The following is a 23,109-nucleotide window of genomic DNA, read 5'->3' on the forward strand; positions in this document are numbered from 1 at the left end:
CTTCTTGGACATACCCTGCTTTTCAGATGGGCATATTTGATCTGTCACGGTTTGAGAATGAAGTACATAGTATTTGGTGTTTGGGTTCATAGAATGTCAAAGTCATTAGTGATTGGCTTTCTTATATTCTGTGATTCGCAAGATTAGACCTCGATGTTAGGTATATTTGCCTTTCTTCTGGTATTGTATTTTATATGCCGCAATCTGCTGATGTCCACACCATTTTATTGGATTCAAATCAATTTTTATTCCCTACCCTCTCAACGTAACCTGTGGTTGCGCCTAGCAATTCTTAGTTGCTAAGTTCTACCATCTAATGCCATTGAATTGGCCTTGAAGTTTCTTCATGATTCTGTTATGTCGTGGATCGAATCAGCGGCTCATGTTTAATTGCTGCCGGGGGAAAATAAGGGCGCGGGTTTGATACTTGTGAAATGAATCTGTGGAGCAGAGGCACGGCCAAACTTAACTTGATAGGGGTATAGAGGCGCAGCCCCCGTAACCACGTGGAAGAAGGCTGATTCTGTATGCCTATAATGTTATTCCTTTGCGATGCAGTTTAATGAATTGATCACACCGATTGAACCACATTGATAAGCGAGTTCTTTTTAATTCTATATTCACTTTCTTGCAAGAAGCTTAACAAACGAGGTAAAGTTACTAATTCATTCCAAAAGAGGAATTGCCTTAGTTATCTTGAGCTTGGTTTTTTTTTTAGGGAAGGATTGCCTATTTGACAGAGGGAAGAGAAGTAAGAGGTGACAGAGAAGCATGCACCATATACCAGCCTAAACTACTTGCAAGTTGCTAGAATATGGAAGTCAACTCCCTGAGTTTGGTTACTTGAGAAGGCAAAATACTATGTACCAACTCAGATGTTTGCGGGCTTATTAAAACTTGATTAACTGACATGACTCTCTTACTTCCCCTGCCGCCCCAAAGGAAAAGTTAATTTATCGGTTCCACGTTCCTTATGCAGCAAGCGTATGAATGATGTAATTGATTACTTCATCTTCATTTGATACCAGTACCGTTGGTCTATACATATGCATGAGCATATAGCATTCCAGTTTTTCTTCAGAGTTGACATTTGTGCCTACACTCTCACATATGGCTGAGCTAATTGGAACGGAATCAGATGGTATAGAATCCATTAGAAACGAGATATCAGAGCTAGGAAGGAGCCTCAGATCATCATTTCGGCTTCATGCTTCGAGTTTTCGAAGCACCTTGGCTGTGAGCACAACAGAAGATGATACCAACGATGAATACGATCTCCAATGGGCTGCCATTGAGAGGTTACCAACTTTTGAGCGGTTGAGGTCGTCACTGTTTGATAGTGAGATCGATGGAAAGGCGGTTGATGATAAAGGAAAGAAAGTGGTTGATGTTACCAAGCTTGGTGCATTGGAGCGTCATTTTTTCGTACAGAAGCTCATCAGGCATATTGAGAATGACAACCTTAATTTGTTGCGCAAGATTAGAGACAGAACAGAAAAGTAAGCTTATTATTCTTCTCATGATAATGGGAGTAGCATATATATTCAGAAAGTCACAAGGCTATAGAGTTACCAATATACATTAAACCTGTGTGAGCATGACAAATTTGTGCAGACCTAGGCAGCATGAGAACCCAAAAGTTCATTAACAGATGAAAACATTTCTCTTCATAAAATGCGTTCCAATGAACATGCTTGCATTTGACCTTGGTATGTGGCCACACTGTGCCTCTCCCATGTTGGCCAACTTATTTGAATGAGGATTTGCTTTCTTCTTGCTTTTTACTTTCCTCTTTTGCTTCTTCAAACTCATCCCATGGGTTTTATTTTTCATGTAGTAAGGAAAAAAATTTCTGTCAAACTGTTTTCCACAGGGTTGGTGTCAAATTGCCCACCATAGAAGTCAGATATCTGAATATATGCATTGAAGCAGACTGTGAGATAGTTCAAGGAAAGCCCCTGCCCACTCTCTGGAATTCTCTAAAGAGCATGCTTCCTGTAAGTACCTTTCTTGTCAAGTAGATTGTAGGAATTCTTGCAAAATCGTTTTGATTTCTTGCTATTTGCCATTAATGAACAAGCAGCCAAATTTTAAAGATTGAATCCTTATTATGTGTACTGCTTTCCAACATGCATTTCTATACCATCAGCAAATATATTTGCAAGTTCTTTGACTCCTGTCATCTTGAATGTAGTTTTTCTAAGGGTACAGATGCATGTACTTTCTTTTATTTTTTGAAAAATATTGGGCTAATAAGGTTTTTGTCCTTCTTGAAGAGGTTAAGTTCAGGAAGTGTTGCCGATCATTTCCACACGTTTGTTGAAATATACTAGCGCCAATTAGAGGCTATATGTTGTGAAGTGTGGCAAAACCATGCTCATTTGCCAACACTGTTTTTTTGTTCCCACACCCGTTCTTACATCCTTCCGCTGCTGTAACACTCATCATGTAACTTTTGTCTGTTATAAGACATAAATAATGCTAACCATTCTTGTGTTGCAGAAAAATTTCAACAGATGTTTTTGGCATCATGTCAATTTACCTTAAATGGTTGCTGCTTCCTAACAATTCACTAATTCAAGTAAATTGAACTTTTTGTCCAGGGTATCCCTGCAATGCCAGGTTCAAAGTTACGGAAGGCTAAAATAAGCATCATTAAGGATGTCAGTGGAAATATAAAGCCCGGAAGGTTTGTTATCCCGTTTCAGCTCTTCCAATCCCTCTGGATCATCTCTGGAAAATTGTGCCTTGCCCTTCGTGTTTAGGCAGTCCTAGTGTCTTCAACTATTTCCTTCACTTCTAGCTGCAATTGTTTGCATCACCTACACTCAAATTACTATCCAGACTCGACTCGATGTAGGTTGTAAAAGGCTAAGTACTTAGCTTTTACAATGAACCTATCCAAACGTGAGTGTAACCTCATGACGCACTTAGTAGCAAGTGATGAATTTCGTGAGCGTTGGCTGATTCTTTATATTTGAGAGCAGCGTCAATCTTTAGCAATTCGCACCACACTTGCCCACAGTGAAAAATTTTATGAAGTTCAAGAAGCTTGCTAGGAAACTGTAGTCATATTCATAACCTACTTTTTACAGGGAAGGGTTTTTGTCCATGTTTCCCATGAGGGAGAATTCGGCCTAAAGAAACCTATGTTTTATCTGACATATTGCCAATCTCATTATCACACCTGTAATTCAAGAAAACTATTGTCCTAACTGTTCTATTACAGAGAGAAGCACAAGCCTGATGATAGGAGAGTACATAACATTCATTGTCTTTTCTTGCCACAGAATGACTCTACTGCTTGGACCGCCTGGATGTGGGAAAACTTCCTTTCTAAAGGCTCTGTCAGGGATTCTAAGCAAATCGCTTGAGGTTTTATGCTTGCTCTATGCTTAAGAACTTCTATGTCAAATTGCAATAGGCTTAATGGCAATACCGACATACCACATGTATAGCTTACAAATAACGTGTAAACTGAGACAGAATCACGCTCAAGAGAACACATGCTCACCCAAGTTCCTCTTTATATGAACAATCAACATCAGCATCCTCGCAGACATGGACTCTGCAAGTTTTCATAAAGTCAACACTGCTGCACATTGTGCTATTTAATTTGACGAAAGTTCTTAAAGGGTGCTGAGAAGTGAGAGATCATGTAGCGTGCATTGATTTTCTCTGCAGTTCATAGCTAATTGGGAACAGAACTATTTTCTAGTCTATGGTTAATGGCACAGAACTTGAAGTTCAAAGTAAGCTAATTAAGTACAGTCAAAACATCCATGAGCTCTTATTAATCTGTCCTCGAGTTTGATATTCTCTGCTGTTCCCTCTCTTATCTGATAGGTCACTGGAGAAATATCATATAATGGCCATAAGCTTGACGAGTTCATCCCCCAAAAAACGTCTGCTTACATAAGCCAGTATGATCTGCACATTCCAGAAATGACTGTGAGGGAAACACTGGACTTCTCTGCCCGTTGTCAAGGTGTTGGAAGCAGAGAAGGTGAATATCCTTCAAAGTGATTTTAGATCTGTCACTCGGAAACTGTGTTAAATAACGGTCTTTCTGGTTTTTCTGGTTGCTAAGATATCATGATGGAGATCAGCAGAAGGGAGAAGGAAGCAGGAATTGTTCCAGATCCTGATATAGATACTTACATGAAGGTACCTTTAGTGACATTCTCCAACTTTTTTCTCTCTACCCATTTTAAAGTACAAATTCGAGTCTCCTGTTTTGTCACTGGAAAAAAGCCAATTTCAATCTCAGTACTAAATTATTCCTAGAAGCAGAGGAGTTGTAAATCGTAGTTTGGTTGTTTTTCTGGAAGACAAGTTTGTGACTTTTGTGCCATATCATATAAAAGGGGATATAAACTGATTTTTCTGCATGAATTTCAACTGTTGAGCGGTGGGTGACAGTGAGTTTCTGTGCTCTTCTATTCTTTCTTTGTTAGGGAAACAATCTTTGATAAATGGGATGGCTGGGATGTAATATCAGCATTAGATTGCTTCTTAGCCAGGTTACTAGAAGTTCTACTTTGAGCGTGGTGCAATTAGTGTGGCTAATAGTTACAGATTCTACTTAATGTGCCTAGGTTTACCAATCCAATGGGAGCTCATTATGAAAAAAGGAAATATGCTTCGCTTGTGTTCCTTTTCTTTTATGACCTATTGGCTCGACGTTAACACATTCACTGAACTGCTTAATTTCTTTCAACTATTTGCCACTTCTAGAACTTTTGGCGACAATAATCATGTCCTGTTTACCAGGCAATTGCTCTCAAAGGACTTAAAAGAACCCTTCAGACAGACTACATTTTAAAAGTAAGCTCTTTTCACTGAGTCAACAGTTAATTAGTTTGCTGTACACGAAATGATTAAGCAGAAACTCCTGTCTTTATTTCTTCAACTTCTTCGCAGATCCTAGGGCTGGATATCTGTGCAGACACATTGGTTGGAGATCCCATGAGAAGAGGAATATCAGGTGGTCAAAAGAAGAGATTGACTACAGGTAGTAGAAAGACAAAATTCAGCAAATCTTATCGAGAATCAACTTCTATATGACGGAATTGAACAATGTTTCACTTTCATTTTTGAGCTTGGCTACTTGAAATTCCAAAATCTTATCTGACAAGCCAACTTTCTGGTAAAAATTGTACAGCGGAGATGATTGTTGGCCCTAATAAAGCTCTATTCATGGATGAAATAACGAACGGCTTGGACAGTTCGACGGCCTTTCAGATTGTTTCTTGTCTTCAGCAACTAGCACATCTGACAGATGCCACTATACTGGTTTCGCTTCTTCAGCCTGCGCCAGAAACATTTGATCTTTTTGATGACCTTATTCTGATGGCTGAAGGGAAAATTGTGTACCAAGGCCCTCGTGATCAAGCTCTGAAGTTTTTTGAGGATTGTGGTTTCAGGTGTCCTGAAAGAAAAGGGGTTGCTGATTTCCTCCAAGAGGTAGCAAACACTAAGCAAATTGTGCACTGCAAGTTAGCTACCTTTATCGACCATTTATTATGTTGCCTATTGATATGCAGGTTATATCTAGAAAAGACCAAGCACAATATTGGCAGCATCCTGAGCTACCGTACGGTTATATATCGGTCAATATGTTCTGTAAAAAGTTCAAGGAATCTTATTATTGGATGAAGCTAGATCAGGAGCTTTCAGACACATTTGATAGGTCCAAAATCCACAAAAATGCTCTTTCTTTCAACATATACTCTCTGTCCAGATGGGAACTTCTGAGAGCATGCATGGCGAGGGAACTTCTTCTCATGAGGAGAAATTCTTTTATCTATGTTTTCAAATCAGTACAGGTCAAACTAAGCTCTCATACATTTCTAGCTGCTATTATGATGTATATTGCTTTCAATGTCCGTGCCTATAATAATCTAATTTCTAATCTATCTCCCTGATTCCATATTAATAAAGGACCTTGGAAGTTGATTATTGCCATTTCATCATACAGCTTATTTTCGTTGCATTTATCACGATGACGGTATTCTTGCGGACTCGGATGGGATTAGATGTTTTTCATGCCAACTACTATATGGGCTCTCTGTTTTATGCGCTAGTCATACTCCTCGTTGATGGATTTCCGGAATTGGCAATGACCGTTTGGAGGCTAGCAGCCTTCTATAAACAAAAGGAGCTGTGCTTTTACCCTGCTTGGGCTTATGCAATTCCAGCATCTATACTGAAAATTCCTCTTTCGCTGCTGGAATCTGTGGTTTGGACATCTCTTACATATTATGTGATTGGATACAGTCCTGAGGCAGGCAGGTCAGTTTTAACATGAGAGTTCTTCATTTTAAGACCTTTCATTATCTCGCATCCATAATCTTCTTTTACATTTCAATATCATCTGTAAGTTTTACTACCATTTTAATCATAAGTCAATACTTCTATCGTTTTCTTCTTATTTATGCAGGTTCTTCCGCCAATTATTACTTCTTTTCTCTGTGCACTTGTCCTCAATATCCTTGTTCCGTTTTCTTGCCTCAATCTTTCAAACTGTTGTTGCTTCCACCACAGCTGGTAGTGTTGCATTACTGATTTTGATGCTTTTTGGTGGTTTCATCATCCCAAAACGTAAGGATGTTAGAATTTCTTTTTGGTTTGATCTTGGATGAATAACTGGGCCTTAATATTTCACATTGTCGCTGCAGCCTCTATGCCTGCTTGGTTGAAGTGGGGTTTCTGGGTCTCTCCACTAACATATGGAGAAATTGGACTTTCTGTTAATGAATTTGATGCTCCACGATGGCAAAAGGTGAGGGCCTTGTAGAAGTGAGAACAAGTATTTGGCTCCTAAAGCTCCAATACAAGAAGCCACTTTAGTTGCAGAATCACTTAACCACTTTTATCTAGAAAAGTATTTTGACATTCTACCCCTCTTGGTTGGCTAAACCAGCTTGGCTACTAAAATGTTCTTTTGTTTGTGGTGCTCTGAGTATGAGGACAAGACACGAGTCCAACTGTATTAAATCTGAGGGCCTCAGTTAACAAATAGATGTTGACAATCTTTACATCCTATGATCTCATTCTTGTAATTTCTCTGTGCTAACTTCCTGCCTAAAATCAGAGTGCCTCATTGATGTTATCTCATCCAGTTACTTGACTTTGATACAACACAATTGCTGGATAAATGATAATATCCACTCAATAAGTATTTGGATACTCGCTTTCTTTCAGGAAACAATATATCCTCAAAAGTGGGTACAATTTTGTAATCCATAGGCAGAACTAATTTCCTCTGCATTTCTCAAAGCATTTTTAACTTGTTTTTGCTTACATAACTCATTGATTTAACTAACTTCCTCTTCATCTTTTTGTGCAATTGGATAAGTTCTTACTTTAAACGTATATTCACAGATATTGTCATCAGACACTACAGTAGGGAGTGCAACCCTTGAAAGCCGAGAACTAAACTTTGATGGGTACTTCTTTTGGGTATCAATTGGTGCCTTATTGGGATTTACCTTACTGTTCAACATTGGTTTCACTTTGGCCTTAACTTTCTTGAAGCGTAAGTTTGTCATTTCTGCATCTGGACTTCACTTTTGGAGCAGTAGTGCCAAGGATGTTCATAAATTACTTTAAAACTTACAGCTCCGGGATCATCACGTGCTATCATTTCACGTGAGAAGTACTTGCATAGTCGTGAAACTGAAGATTCTCATGACAGCATAAAGCATGAAGAGCCAAAGAAAGTTTCTGCTGAACCTATAAAAACAAAAAATGGTCGAGTCCTAAATTCTTCCTTACCCAATTATAGTCACACAATTATTATTTTTTATGTTCCTTTAAAATTATTAAACTGGCTTCTTTATTTCAAACAGGCAGGATGGTTTTACCTTTCACACCATTGACGCTCGTTTTTAACAATGTGCAATACTACATAGACACCCCTGTGGTAACCTTTAGAACTCCCCTTTCCTCCTGAAGTTGCAAGATTGAACCTTTCAGATCCAATGAATGATGTTTTCTCTTCTCACTACATTCTCCCCTTTCGGGTTTCTCAGAAAATGAGAGAACGAGGATTTGCACAGAAAAGACTGCAACTTCTCTCTGATGTCACAGGCGCATTCAGACCTGGTATTCTTACCGCATTGATGGGTGTGAGTGGAGCTGGGAAAACTACTCTTATGGATGTCCTTTGTGGGAGAAAAACTACTGGCTATATTGAAGGAGAAATCAAAGTTGGTGGTTATCCTAAGGTTCAAGAAACATTTGCAAGAATCTCTGGTTACTGTGAGCAAACGGACATACATACCCCACAAATCACTGTGGAAGAGTCTGTTATTTTTTCCGCTTGGCTTCGTTTAGATCCTCAGATTGACTCAAAACGTAAAACGGTAAGATTACAGTCCTGGCTTCTGATAATTTGCTTTGTTCAACCACTATCAGAACAATCATGAATTGCCTGTGTAGGAATTTGTCAATGAAGTCCTGGAGACGATCGAGCTTGATGGAATAAAAGATTCTTTAGTGGGCATACCTGGTGTTAATGGTCTATCCACAGAGCAACGAAAACGAGTCACAATCGCTGTAGAGCTTGTTGCAAATCCTTCCATAATCTTTATGGATGAGCCTACAACAGGACTTGATGCCAGAGCTGCTGCGATTGTCATGCGAGCAGTGAAGAATGTAGTTGACACAGGACGAACAATAGTTTGCACTATCCACCAACCCAGCATTGACATATTTGAGGCTTTTGATGAGGTAAAGCGTGTTAATCTATACACACATACTATGCCCATCAGTTGGCTTTCTTCCAGCGTGCTAAAACGGTTAGATGAATAGGTTACATAAGGATCACAAGTGAAGATAACGGTATTGAATCACTAGAGCAGAATCTTATTTTAATTTCATTATATAATGGTAGCTGTTGAATCACTATGAGCAGAATCATATTTTTATTTCATTTCGATTGAATAAAATCTTAAAAAAAAACCACATGTTAGCTGGTAATTTCTTGTGCAAAATATTTTTGTACTTCTGGTTTGATATTGGAAAGCCTAATCTCTTTCTCTCTCCGCCTCTCTCTGTCTGAGCAGTTGGTTTTATTAAAAACTGGTGGAAGGCTGATTTACTCAGGACCCTTGGGACATAACTCAAGCAAAATTATAGAATACTTCGAGGTCAGTTTGATGCATGAACACAAAAATATGACAATTACTTCCATTTCTTGTAATTTTACTACATAATTCTTATTAAAATAACTGCTAATAATTAATACCTCCGATAACCAACTTCTGTTGGACAGAGTATTCCAGGGGTGCCAAAGATTAAGAGCAACTACAATCCGGCTACATGGATGCTAGAGGTGACTTCTACCGCAGCTGAAGCTGAACTTGGCATTGATTTTGCTCTAATATATAGAGACTCGACAATTTATGAGTAAGTTCATCCTCTGCAACTATTGAGTGCCCAATAACAGTGTGCTTGCTTGATAATTGTCAAAGATGGTCCATTATATTACGATACTTTGAAGCTATCCTGCCATTCTATCGTAATCACGATACAGCAATGGTTTCTTTAGTCTTTTCCTTCAGACTGTAGAAGCTCCTGGAGTCTAAGATTGTAGATTGAGGGACCCGATATGCCATATATATGATAACCCACAGCTTTAACTGGTGCTCCTGCTCTGATCTCCTTAATTAACAGATGCGCAGTTTGATTGATCCATTGACAAAATCCATTTTGATCAACCTCGTGTTGTATTTACTTCCAGGACCAATGAAGAGCTTGTAAAGCAGTTGAGCACTCCATCTCCCGGTACAAGTGACTTGCACTTCTCCTCCCAATTCTCACAGAACAGGTGGGGACAATTCAAGTCATGTCTCTGGAAGCAGTGCTTGTCCTATTGGAGAAGTCCTCCTTACAACTTGACTCGTATCCTCCACAATGTTGCTGCGTCTTTTCTCTTTGGGCTACTGTTCTGGAAGCAAGGGAAGAAACTGTGAGTAACTATCCCTCTTGGTAAATTTGGGACTTGAGTCTGCTGAAGTTTTGGGAACAAGCTTACTGAGATGATCTAAAGTCTCCATCTGGCTAATTGAACTTACACTTCTCTGATCTTGTTAGCATCTAATCTTCAACAAGTAAGAACTACAAAGTGCATACCTTCTAGGGTGTCAAATGTTTGGTTGTGTTTTTCAATTATAATGGTTGGCACAATTAGCTAGCAGTCATATAAGATCGTATAACTTTTTATGATCTGTTATGATTAAGAGACTTGCATATCTTCTGACTCCATATCTTCTCATTGCTAGAAACAACCAGCAGAACTTATTCAATGTATTTGGGTCAATGTATATAGCCGTGATCTTCTTGGGCATAAGCAATTGCTCATCAGTACTCCAGTATATTGCTATGGAACGGACCGTCATGTATCGTGAGAGATTTGCAGGGATGTACTCTTCATGGGCTTTTTCACTAGCACAGGTATAGAACTCTGGGCAGTTGATTGAGTTGGTTAATGAAGTAGTTAGTTGGGATTCAACCTTCAATTGAATATTCCAAATTCTTAAAATGTTTTAAGACATATAAGAACATGTAAAACAATTTAATCAGATTATTGTGCTATGCTGATTTTACAGGTTGTTGTTGAGATACCATATATACTAGCCCAAGCAATTTTCTTTGTGATCATCACCTATCCGATGATTGGTTATTTCGGGTCAGCAGACAAGATTTTCTGGTACTTTTATGTCATGTTCTGCTCATTGCTGTCATTCAATTACCTCGGAATGCTGCTCGTGTCCCTGACACCAAATTTCATGGTGGCTGCAATTCTACAATCTGCCTTCTACGCAAATTTTAATCTTTTTGCTGGGTTTTTGATCCCAAAACCGGTAAGCTATCCGTGTCATTTACCATAGTTTGATCTAAATTTTTATGTTCCTCACTCTTTCCACAAACATTTTGCCTTGTTCTTTTCGTTGTATATGTAGAGTACCAAATTATGAAGTTCATGAATCTTGCAAGATGTGGATATCTTATGCATGTATCGGCAACTACTAATTAAAACTATTTCCTATATCTCAAAACTTAGTGCTTGGGGAATTAATAATGCTTTATTATCAATGTTGCAGAGAATTCCAAAGTGGTGGATCTGGTTGTACTATGTGTGTCCAACATCGTGGGCACTTAATGGTATGCTAAGTTCGCAGTATGGAGATATCAATAAGAGAATAGAGGCATTTGGAGAAACCAAAACTGTGGCGGCCTTCTTGGAGGATTATTTCGGATTTCACCATGATCAATTATATGTCGTGGCCATCGTTCTCGTCGCCTTTCCTTTTGCTCTAGCAACTCTTTTTGCATTGTGTATGGGGCACTTGAACTTCCAGAAAAGGTGACATCATAATTCTTTGTTAGTATCACAGTGTAAAATGTAGTTGTACAATCCTCAAAACTAGCCAAATAAAGTGAATAGGTTTTTGTGACAATGGAGTGGCCACATTGAAACGATTAGTATTCTGGATTTAGAAGTGTATTAGTTTCAGCATGGCCAATTTGTACAAGTTTAGAGGAGGATTCAGTGCTAGACAGTAATGAATATAATCTCATGTGAAATCTCTCCAAGTTCCTGGAACTCTCTCTTGTTGTCAATTTGTGATGATGAAGGAGAGTCGGAGGGCATCTCTCAGCTTCAGCTAATTTTAGGTCTCTAACTGTTACACAATAGAAGCACGTCTTTAATTCTGAGAGCTTAGAGAAACAAAAGTACGGCGACTTTTGATATCGTTTTGATGCTAAACACCCATATGTCTCTGATAAAGACAGGTCCGAATCTATAATAATAATTCACAGACAAAGTGAAACTAACTAAAGCAACTATGTGTCTGAGCATGACAAGAAAATCTCGAGTAAAGAAAAGGCAGTGAACTCTGAGGATAAAGCTTAGAGCACAATGGTATGCAGAAACTGGTTGTTTCCGATGCAATTAAGACAGACATCCAAGTAGAACAGGCCAAAAATGGGATGTGAAACAACATTCTTGGCACTCTGTTGCAACACCTTCCACAGATATTGGCACACAAGTTACCAGGTTTGAAGCAGTAGAATCTGCGAAGGGTTGATAACGAACATAGAAAGAAACAGAAGAAAAGGCGCGTTGTTGTCATCTCCTGAAAACAGAAGACCCTTCACCATTAGATTTTTAATTAGAGTAAGCACTGCCTGTCAGGCAATTGTGTCAATCTCTCATTGCCCTCATTCCGCTATACTTTGTCGAGCAATTTGAAGTGTTCATGGTATGTAATTACATATGTCATGAAGAATTGACCGAAAGCTAATTTTGCTGCAAATGCACTAGCCTCTTAACATTTACATTTTCTACCTGTTCTATTTCTTTTGGTAGCTGCTGCACTACACTTCATTATAGAGGCACTACAGTATCACTACAAATTTCATGAGGAAACATATTATATTTGTGACTCATTTGTTACCTCAGCTTTTTAAAGGATGTTGGATATTGTCTCTCCAATGCCTTTAGTTTTTCCTTCGCCATTAAATCTGCGTTCATTGAGTCTACTTCTTCCCTTAAATGTTCAGTTTCTTCCAGTAGTTTTGTAAAAGGGGGCCCCTCTCTGTCAGCTGCAGTTTCCGTCAATAGTTTTCAAGGATTTTCTAAAGTACGGAAACTAACTTTATAGATAGTTTCATGTGCTTACGCTTTTGACCTTTGTGGTGAAGATGACATCTACTATGTTTGCTAAATTGGTTATGATCATTGGTGCCCTGAAAAGATTCATTTTCTTAAAACTCGCGTTACCCTTGAATCTGAATTTTTGTTCATACGACGTTATCTCTCTCTCTAGATTTGAACTTCTTTGCAGTTGGTTATAACTTTCAACTTGTCTCTTTATAACTCATTTATCCAAACCTCATGTTTAAAGCTCAACCGAGGTTGTCTTAGACTGAAGGTAGCTATATATATGATGGTGCTTGCCTGAGATACAGCACATTAGACGTGAGAAACTAACTGGCATTCTCGACAATAGTAAACCCACAAGTCCGGGTTTCTTTTCAGTTCATAAATGACATAAATGACACATTAGTATTTGCTCGAATCTGTTGGATAATTCTAAAGGGACTGAATATCCCGATTTTGCATGGACGAACAAAACTCATGTATAATCAGGATCGAATGCGGAAATGTGAATAAGTCTGTATTAACCTCCAGCCATTGATGAAGTTTGATTTAAAACTGAAATCATCGAGCGTTGAACAGTCGGTGAAGGGTGTCTCTAGCCAATTGCCCTCTCGAACGTGATAGTGTGTTTTCATATCATGAGAGGATTTGACTTAGAAAACCCCTTTATATCCATTCGCACCCCTTCATACGACTTCTTCCATCAATTCGTTGTGCCTTTTGGGCGGTCACAATATAATGGACAATCATCACGCAACATGATGTGAACAATAAACATTAATGAAATTAACTGAACGTGGGAATAATAATCTAAATGTGGGATCACATTATTGATATTATAACAGAATCATCTTCAGCGGAGGATTTAATAGAGGGTTAACAGATCGATGCGGTGCTTACTTTTTATAGTTTGGGGTAAGTGAAAGCAATCGTGGTGAGGGTTGAAGTTGCCCTCGGGACAATGGTCGAAGTCGACGATACAATGCACTGCACGCATCTGGCTTTTTCCAGACAAGACTTGGTCTTTGGGCACATAGAGGATGAAAATTGAATTCACATCCCACACAGCCGAAGCTAGAGGCGAAAGTGATTAGGGGTGTGGGATATGTATTTATAAAAGTGACTAATTATACTCAGGATACAGATAGAAATGTAATTACATAAAGACCTCATAATATTACAAATTAATGTCTCGTACCTGCTGCTCCTGAACTTATCCTAGTTTATAATTCTAGAGTTGGAGAATATAAAAAGAGTTGACTTTTGACATTCTCTCTTCTGATATTGTGATCATCTGTAGTACAACACAAAGAGAAGATTGCATCGGTTCAACTTGATAATACCCAGATTTTAAGAAAACCATCTCAATAGTGTTTTGGGGCAATTCGACTTTGATGCCTTCGTATCTGCACTGCAGCAATCTGATATGTGTAGAAGTGTGCTTTGAACCTATAGTATCGCGCACCATGTATGTATTGTACTAATGTAGAAGAAGCATGTCTGGAAAACATACTCGAAATAGCGATGTTCTTTTAAAATGAGATTCGTTCCAACAAGAGATTGTGCTGTCTTGACACCCAGAATAAAAATCAGAATGAAACCGAGCAGGGCTCACAGCAAATTCGATCATGAGGTTACTTGGGCTAAGTAGGTTTAGAAAACGTGAGAGGCGAAAGACTCGATTTTGGATGCGCCACACAACATTTGTCGCTCTGTAACGCCTTTTGATACATTAATGCGGGCTACCAAGAGAGAAACCAATGAGGCCTATTTTAAAATGCCGCGGTTGACGGTTCAGCTTAACCATGTTGATAGATGAAACATTAGTAGCCCAGCAGTGTTGGCGGGAAATTACAAAGCACTATGTTGAGAATTCGAATCCCAACTTCTAACGCCGGTCTCTCTCTCCCTTCATTTTTGTTTATTATAGGAAGAATTCTACTTTTCGCTCTTGTACTTTCAATCTTTTCAGATCAAGTATCCGTACTTGTTTTTTTTGTCTAATACAATCATACTTTACCAAATTTTGCTAATCAAGTCTCTCCAATACCAAATTCGGCCAAATCTAACTGACGTGACCATCAGACCTAGTTGTAGTGTGATTCAAAGCTAGGAAATTCTCAATTCAGTAAATTTAAAAATTGAAAATTTTCAAATATGTAGTAATTTAGAGTATAACGGTACCTTTCTATAACTCATATGGCGGTAAATCAATTACCGTTGCTTTACACCATCAACATACATGTCAACATCTATCAATTTAAGCTTAACGCATCGGACTCCGGGTGATTATTGTCGCGGAAGAATAATCCGTCACACTTCTCACACCTCACAAAATTAATGACCCACTTGAGATTCCATATGAGCCATCCAAAACCCCAAACTACTTAACTTTATATCTTATATATTGCTATCAAACATAGAAAATTTCGGATGTCACAACTCTTTCCCTTTCTACTTCACAACTCTTGTGTGACTGCATAAATTCGGCCTTAAGCATGTGGTCTTTGAAAAATCTCCTTGCTGTGGGGCTCTGTTTTGTTGCGGTGGCACTACACCCTGCTGCTGCACCACCATAGGACACTCCCTTAGTATGTGCCTTGTTGTTTGCATCCAAGACAAACTCCATTTAAAGCCCAACATGGTGCATTCCCGTGTAGCCTCCCACAAGTACAACAAATATCAAATTGATACTGCGTTCGCATCGCTGGTTAACTATTCTGTGTAGACCCAAATTGTCCTCTTTCTCTTATTCGGGACAAATGGTTGTTTTTCAATTTGCATGGGCCTTTTGTCATGGCGAATGTCTGGTTGAAAGGCTTGATTGTTAGGCCTTGCCTGAAAAGTTATGGTTGCTAGCTCCGCCAAATCTTTCTCCATAAGTTGAGCATGCTCGTATAGGTCATTATAACCCTTGAGATTCAAAGGTGCTAGTCTACTCCTAATATCTGGCCTCAAATCATCTCGAAACCTCTTAACTTTGTCCACCATGTCTCCAACCAACCTAGGGGCAAACCTTGACAACTTTGTAAATTTTGCTTCATATTAATCCACTGTCAGATCATTCTACTTCAATTCTATGAATTCCATTACTTTCTTATCTCGAGCACAATTCGAACAATACTACCCGAAGAATGGCTTGACAAAGTCACCCCGAGTCATAGTGGTACCAATTGGGAACGCCGTCCCTTCATATGCCCTCCACCAATGACTAGCGTTTCCATGGAGGTACTCAACTGGAGCTATCTTGTAAATATCATTGCAATCTAATAATACAAATATCTCCTCCATTCCGTCGATCCATGCTTCCACCTCTTCAGAATTTCCTACTCTAGCAAACCTTGGTGGTTTACGCTTCAAGAATTGTTTGATTAAACCTTGCAAATGACGCTCCATTTCCCGCATTAGAGGCAACTTGCTGAAGTGCCTGTTATTCCATCAAACTTCGGACATTTGCAAGTGCCAGAAGAATTCCCTCCATCTGAGAATCTTACTTCGAATTGCCACCAGAGCTCATTTTATCTTTCAAGGCCTACACATATTATGTTCTTAGTAACAAAAGTTACTTATACCTAAAATGCAATCAAGGGCAAACACATGTACTTAGTATTTTACACTCGTGATGTCTACTTTACTACTTCAATCAATCATTAAGCGCACCTTATCACTCCATTGATAAACATGCTCTGATAGCAAACAGGCTGTGACACCCTAGAACATCACATGCGACATGTTTCCTTTCCAATCATACATTGTAATTACAATAGCATGCGGAAGAACAATAAAATATTCACAACGTCCCTTACTAAAAATCGTATGAGTTAAATAAATATACATATGCTTCTTTAAACAAACATAGTAGTTACTAACTTAATACCGCGTTCAAGCAAGACATAAATACAATGCATAAGTCCTAGGAAGGGTTAGGATCACGCATCACCACTCCTACACCCCAAAATTCGCCTCTACAAAAGTCAAGTTATTTAGTAGCCTTGCCCTTAGACATGCTATCCCTGTCGAAACCAGGGGGACCATCGAAATCCATAAGTGGTCCACCAAACTCCTTGTCGACCCATACGGTGGAATTGCCTTTAGTATATACTACCACCGATTTAAGTATAAGCACAATTTGGTATTCAAAATCAAAATACAAAGGAACACCAAACCACGGTGGTGGAAGGTGATTCATCCTACAAAACTGAAAAAAATAATGGGTGAGCCAAAACTCAGTAAATGAAAGCTCTAAGTTTAAGGTAGGAGATTCGCTTAACACTCAACTTGTACTATCAAACAACGTGAGTTCAAGACAATACAAAAGAACCATGTATGAAAAATGCAGAAAATACGTGCATTATCTTTCCTATCATGATATGCCGATGAAAACCATCAATAACATTGTATAAGATTATTCACTCAAATGCAAGCAAATGTCATATTATTTTATAATGTACAATTAGCACATATTGGCTCACCACTGCACACAGAGAATATTTATTCCCTACGCGTCATGAAGCTCACCGATATACATAGGTAAGCTCATACTCGTCATGAAGCTCATGAACACACATGCAAGTGAGTTCATATTGGTCATGATAGATAAGTTTATATTGATCATTGGCCAGGACCCATCTCGATTCATGAGGCATCCCCAACACTCTCGGGGCATTGTCACCACCAACTCTTGAGGGATGAAATCATAAGTATCTCTTTGCCATGCCACATAGCCCAATCATCATGAGCGTCCTCTAATAAGCAATGATAAATACGCCACTATACGACCGCATGATAATAATTAACACAAGTTTACACGAGTCAACTAAGGTTAGCAAGCCAACTCATATCATGTGTAAATTATAGGACTTTTATGTCCATTCAACCTTGTACAGGCCCGACTCTAGATGGTAGAACATCTAGCTAACTCCAGAGCTTTTCACACATACTCATACAAGGGAACCGGCTATGGCAAAGGTTTTCATCACATGGGATCGTTCTCATACATTTCATAACAATATAACAATCGCCATGTATAACTCAATATCAATGTTCACAAATGATGTCATGCTAGAATCATGATGCTTCTTTTTTCCCAAATCGATAATAGTATCGACATCTATCAATTGAAATACAACTACCACTTAATCGATAGTCACATTCACTATTGATAACATGCCAACCTTTTAGTAGCTTTCGTACAAACAATGATAACTTAGTCAGTATTATCCTTAGAAAAGACAAGTTAGAAATCGATAACACAGAAAATCCATAACTTATTAATCGACAACTTAGACATCGACGACTTGGGTCACAATCTACAAGTCAACGCGAAATCAATAACATAACAAGTCAGCCAACACTGAATCAATATTACAATAGTATCACTTTCTAGTTCAATCTCATCATTCCCACTTTTTATTTAACCAAATCTTATGGAAATCAATTAATCACAACCTCGGCATGTAGAGATTCATTGATTCAAACCGAACATATACAACGATTCAACATGCAACCATCGAAACTTTCTCACCCTTAACATCAAAATTCAAACTAAAATTAATAACCATCAAACAACCAAATCAAGAGTATTAAATAGATCAATCTAATTTAACCCCTAGAGTTTCACTTATCTTAAACAAAGACTTGGACATCTCAAAACCCTAATCACCTTCAAAGCAAAATAAACAAGAACAAACAATCACAACTCTCAATCATTAAGAAAACAACAAAACTAGCATGATAAGAAAAAAATGAATTCCATGAATGTGACATTTTGAGTTTTAACCCATTTTCGGGATTTATAAAATGAACATCTCATCAATGCACTTTCAATTAAATTTCACTCTGAATTGATCACTCACGAGAAGACTAACAATTAGGGAATGGCTAATTAGGAATTAAGTATGCACAACTTAAAAACTCGACCCTGTATTGACACTTCGACTATAAGAATTGATGAGGGAATATTTTGGGCCATTATAGACCGATCCAAGGATGGTTATGGAATGATTTGCCAATGTTATACAATTGGATCGCGGGTGATTCTGTTTGACCATTGTATGAATTACAAACGTTTCTAAATCAATTTCTAACGATCGTGTCCTTCGAAACTAGTGATTGACCCTTACAATTACATGACAACCGAGGTCACCATGGCTTGATTAAACTTAAACGTGGCTTGATCTCGAATCAACCACGGGTTGAATACGCGTAACTCTTAAAAGCCGCCCGTTAGTTTGAGATACATTAACGTCGCAATTGATCGATTTTGGCCATGAATTGGAATCCGAACTTGGGTATCGAACTATCAAGGATATCAAAACTATTATATTGGACGTTGCCTCATTAAGCTCGCTTAGTTATCGGTTTGCTCGGAAATTCTTGAAAAAGTGAAATTTGGCCTGGAATTGGAAAAGACCCTTTCACCCCTTAGTATTCTAGGACTTCTTGGTTGAGTGGAAGGGCATGTTGATCTTTGTACCCCCCTAGATGGCCGAAAATTTCTTGGACTGAATTGCCCTTCTTGCTTTGGTTATTTTCTTAATTGTCCTTTCTAGAAACCTTTTCAAGAAGCAACCCTAGCCTTTGGATCTTGACTTAGGGACTAAGGAGTGATCCTAGCCCTTGGTTTGGATGATATTGTTCAGCCCATTCTCTCTCTCCTCCATCATTTTCAGATCAGCTACTTCATTCACTCACTCACTCTCTCACTCTCCCTCTTGTTCGGCCAAGCCACCGTCCACCACCATCACCGACCATCCACCACCCTCACGCCACCACCAGCTCCACCACACGTGAACCACAGCCCCTAGCCGCCGTTCAAGGCGTGACCACTGCCGTCACCACCGTTTGCCGTTTGCCGTCCGCCGTGGCCGAGGTTGTTGCTGCACGCCGGGACCATTAGCTGCTGGTTTAGTGACACTTTAGGCTTAGGATTAGTGGTAAGTAACTTCCTAAACCTTGATTAGGTTGATAGGTGACTAATGGACTAGTTTAGGGGCTGATTAGTGGTTAATTGTAGGCTAATTAGTGGTTAATTGTGGGCTGATCTAGGGATGATTAGTGTATGGCTGATTAGTGGTTAATCATGTGGTTTAATGTTAATCATATGGCTTATGTGGCTGATCATGTGTTTAGGGTAATCGTGTGGCTTAGATTGATTGATCATGTGCTAATAAATAATCATGTGGCTAGAATGGTTTGATCATGATTGATCATGTGTTGGATTGTTGATCATGTGGTTCATTAAGTTAATCATGTGATTTGGATTGGCTGATCATGTGATCATAGTTAATCGTGTGGCTTAGAATGGTTGATCAAGTCTTTAAGGTTAATCATGTGGCTGATTAGTTCAATCAACGATTGATCTGTCCTAATTGTTTGATCATGTGGTGCAAATGCTAATTATGTGGCTGATTATGTGATTAAAGTTGATCGTGTGGTTGTGATTGTTGATCATGTGGCTAATTAGTTTAATCATGGCTGATTATGTGATTAATATTTGATCGTGTGGTTGTGATGATAATCATGTGGCTAAAGTTGATTGATCATGGCTGATCAAGTTGGTCTTAGAGTTTAAACATTGATCTTGTGGCTTGCTAATGGATCGTGTGGTTAATCATGGCTAATCTCGATGAATCATGGCGAATTGTGACTAGATAATGATGCTTGATACGATTATGAGTGCGATTCATGACATGTTCATTCGTAGGAAAATGCACGTCATAAACACTCTGCATTGGCTAATTAAGAAAGATGAAAATTGGCAATGAGTGATTGTTTGCGTGCATGACCATGACAAGTTCCGTCTAAGCGGAAGTTCTAGACGATGCCTGGCGGGTGTTCGGATGCAGTCTAGGCGGGGGTTCTAGACGTTGCCGATCACGGTGGAGGCCGGATCAATGCTCCTTAATGGAATGCCGTTTGGTACCTAGTGTACCAGTGGGTGTTCGAACCCAAACGTTGTCGCGCCCGAAGTAGCGAAGCAATGTCTGGCTAGACCGGGAGACCGGCGGGGGTTTGGTGTGGCCCGATGGGTCGTTAATAATCTGGACAACTACGAGTGTTATTTGGATTGGGGAATATTATGTGTTCAAGAGTGATATTTGAGCACGTCTAGATTATTAACTGTCGATATGCATGTTTATGTAATGCCATTATTGTTTGTGTTTGGTGAGTACATGTGGTATAGTGATACCATTGGGTGTTCGTTAGAACATTTATTATGAATTGTAAGTTGGTTGTGCCAAGGAAAGGTTATTGCTGTTGAGTGATCATGATTGTTAGGATTGCATGATTAGGGTGATCCGGAGGTACGTGTTATCCTAAGCGAGGCTTATGGAGTTTACTTATTGAGATTTATTCTCATTGTTGTAATTCAAACCTTTTAGACCCTCGACCATGAACCCTCCGCAACGTTTTGGGATACCGATGGATATGGACCACATGTTGATGAAGTTTCTGGTAGGTGAAGACAGGGTATATATTAGGCATGCTAATACGGTTTGTGTGGATGAGGGCGAGGCGTATTGGAAGCCTCATACCTTTTTGGCGTGGTTCTTTAGAGATGAGGATCAGTTCTTTGGTCCACTCCGTGGATTTGATGGCGCTTCGGATGATGGGATAGGAGAGTGGGACCTTATGGATATCGTTTCCCCTGACGGAGTTGTTACCAGTCCGGATACCGGCTCGAAAGACTCAGACCCCGATTCAGAGCCCATAGAGTTTGACCCCGAACCGGAGCCTTTGGAGTCGGATCTTGAGACGAATAGTGACATGTTTGATTCGGGGATGCCGCCGGGATACCACGGGGATGAATGATGGGTTGGTGATCCTGTCTTTTGGGATGCCCTCTTTTGAGTGGAGAAGTTAGGTAGATTGACCACTCGATCCTTTTTGAGTGTGTATGATTTGTAGTAAAGGCCTCTAGTAAGGCTTGTATTTGGTGCTATTGTAAGTAACGCTATGTTTATAAAGTGGCTTGTTGTTATGGTTCAATTGTCTCTTTACCATCCCGTTTAATTGAATGTTGAATGGAGTGTTCTAGTTGCTTCCGCATGTGTTACTCTTTAGTTCGTTTATATTGGGTCGGCGACGAGTCATGGAAAGTTGTATACTTAATGACCGAGCGGGATGTTACAAGCTCGTAGGGTGCGGGGCGTGACAATGAAGTTTTACCTTGTAAATACTTGAAAGATGAGATAAAAAACTCAAACTACTCAAGTTGAATATAATTTGGAGCTTGAATGAAATTTAATAGGGAGCTTTACTTGTCGTTTTGGAAGGGAAAAAGATATCACAATTGAAGATAAGAAGATGAAGTTGCTTTACCATGGAGGAGAAGAAGGGAAAATGAATTCTTCCTCCTTTACTTATTTTAAAGAATAGCTTCAACTCATATTAATTAACTAGGGTTATAAGTATGCTATAAAGTAACTAGAGTTAGAAAAATATGATGTCATGCATGATGTAATTTTGATAGGCTAAGTTCAATATTTCAATTTAAGAGCATGCAAGTTATTATTTGAATGAAAAATGGCAAGATTTTGAATGGAAATATAAAAGTATTTGATTGGAGAGAGAGAGAGAGAGAGAGAGAGAGAGAGAGAGAGAGAGAGAGAGAGAGAGAGAGAGAGAGAGAGAGAGCATATTAGCCAAGTAAAATACATAGATGAGGAAATATTATTTGAGTTGTAATCATTATAATCATTAATGAGAGAGATAGAGAAGACCTTGACTTCTGTTTTTCATGAGTTAAAAACAATAAATATTAGTTAACTAAAGTTAAAAGCTACGATGACATTGGGGTTAAAAATACTTGGTAAAGAATGATAGAGAAGTGTACAAATTAAAACGTTATAGTCGCATAATTTAAGTAGCTAAATGAACATAATGATGATTGAAGAGAGCATAAGATCGCCCAAGTAGATGCATGAACTTATTATTTGATTTGTAATCATTGAAGCAAAATGGTGAGGTCATGCATGATGTAATTCTATAAGTGAATCTTATGATTGAAAATGAGAAAGATATGGCCCAATGAATGATGACTCCTTTCTTGCAGTATTAATGAGCTAAAGAGGTATTCAAGTAGAATAGTTACAAGTGGTAAAATCATATGGTTCCAAAATAAATATTTTGATAAGTTACCAAGAATGTAGTTATTCAGTACGTAAATAAGGAAATCAGTGTCCATTTAAAGTACTGATAAATTAGAAAAATATTTTGAACTCCATAAAATTTTTAGGGTACAATATCAAATGCTAGGAAATTCTCAATTCAGTAAATTTAAAACTTGAAAATAATCAAATATGTAATTTAGAGCACATCGGTCCGTTTCTACAACTCATATGGCGGTAAATCAATGACCGTCACTCTACACCATCAACATATATGTCAATATCTATTAATTTAAGCTTAACGCATCGGACTCCAGGCGA

General features: G+C 38.7%; 1 protein-coding gene across 1 annotated transcript; it reads left to right on the plus strand.

The window, feature by feature from the left end:
* Window positions 1-101: 101 nt before the first annotated feature.
* Window positions 102-12,807, plus strand: LOC115678086 (pleiotropic drug resistance protein 3-like). Its single transcript, XM_030601391.2, has 24 exons — window positions 102-1,499; window positions 1,874-1,997; window positions 2,604-2,689; window positions 3,291-3,375; window positions 3,847-4,006; window positions 4,091-4,167; window positions 4,774-4,827; window positions 4,924-5,014; window positions 5,165-5,466; window positions 5,547-5,828; window positions 5,981-6,294; window positions 6,443-6,603; window positions 6,681-6,784; window positions 7,387-7,540; window positions 7,624-7,755; window positions 7,854-7,927; window positions 8,037-8,369; window positions 8,446-8,736; window positions 9,072-9,155; window positions 9,281-9,414; window positions 9,749-9,976; window positions 10,290-10,461; window positions 10,617-10,871; window positions 11,112-12,807. Exons 1-24 carry the CDS (start codon window positions 1,111-1,113, stop codon window positions 11,376-11,378), a joined length of 4,353 nt encoding a protein of 1,450 aa, XP_030457251.1. The 5' UTR covers window positions 102-1,110; the 3' UTR covers window positions 11,379-12,807.
* The last annotated feature ends 10,302 nt before the right edge of the window (window positions 12,808-23,109 follow it).

The sequence above is a fragment of the Syzygium oleosum genome, unplaced genomic scaffold (genome assembly GCF_021117445.2).
Source record: "Syzygium oleosum isolate NSW1041296 unplaced genomic scaffold, Sole_v2.1 Sole_v2.03, whole genome shotgun sequence".
NCBI lineage: Eukaryota > Viridiplantae > Streptophyta > Magnoliopsida > Myrtales > Myrtaceae > Syzygium > Syzygium oleosum.

Coding starts and splice junctions, on each gene's coding strand:
- LOC115678086 (XM_030601391.2), top strand. CDS start 1,111: ATGGCTGAGCTAATTGGAACGGAATCAGATGGTATAGAATCCATTAGA. Junction 9,977..10,289: donor TGGAAGCAAGGGAAGAAACT/GTGAGTAACTAT, acceptor TCTCATTGCTAG/AAACAACCAGCAGAACTTAT. Junction 10,462..10,616: donor GGGCTTTTTCACTAGCACAG/GTATAGAACTCT, acceptor CTGATTTTACAG/GTTGTTGTTGAGATACCATA.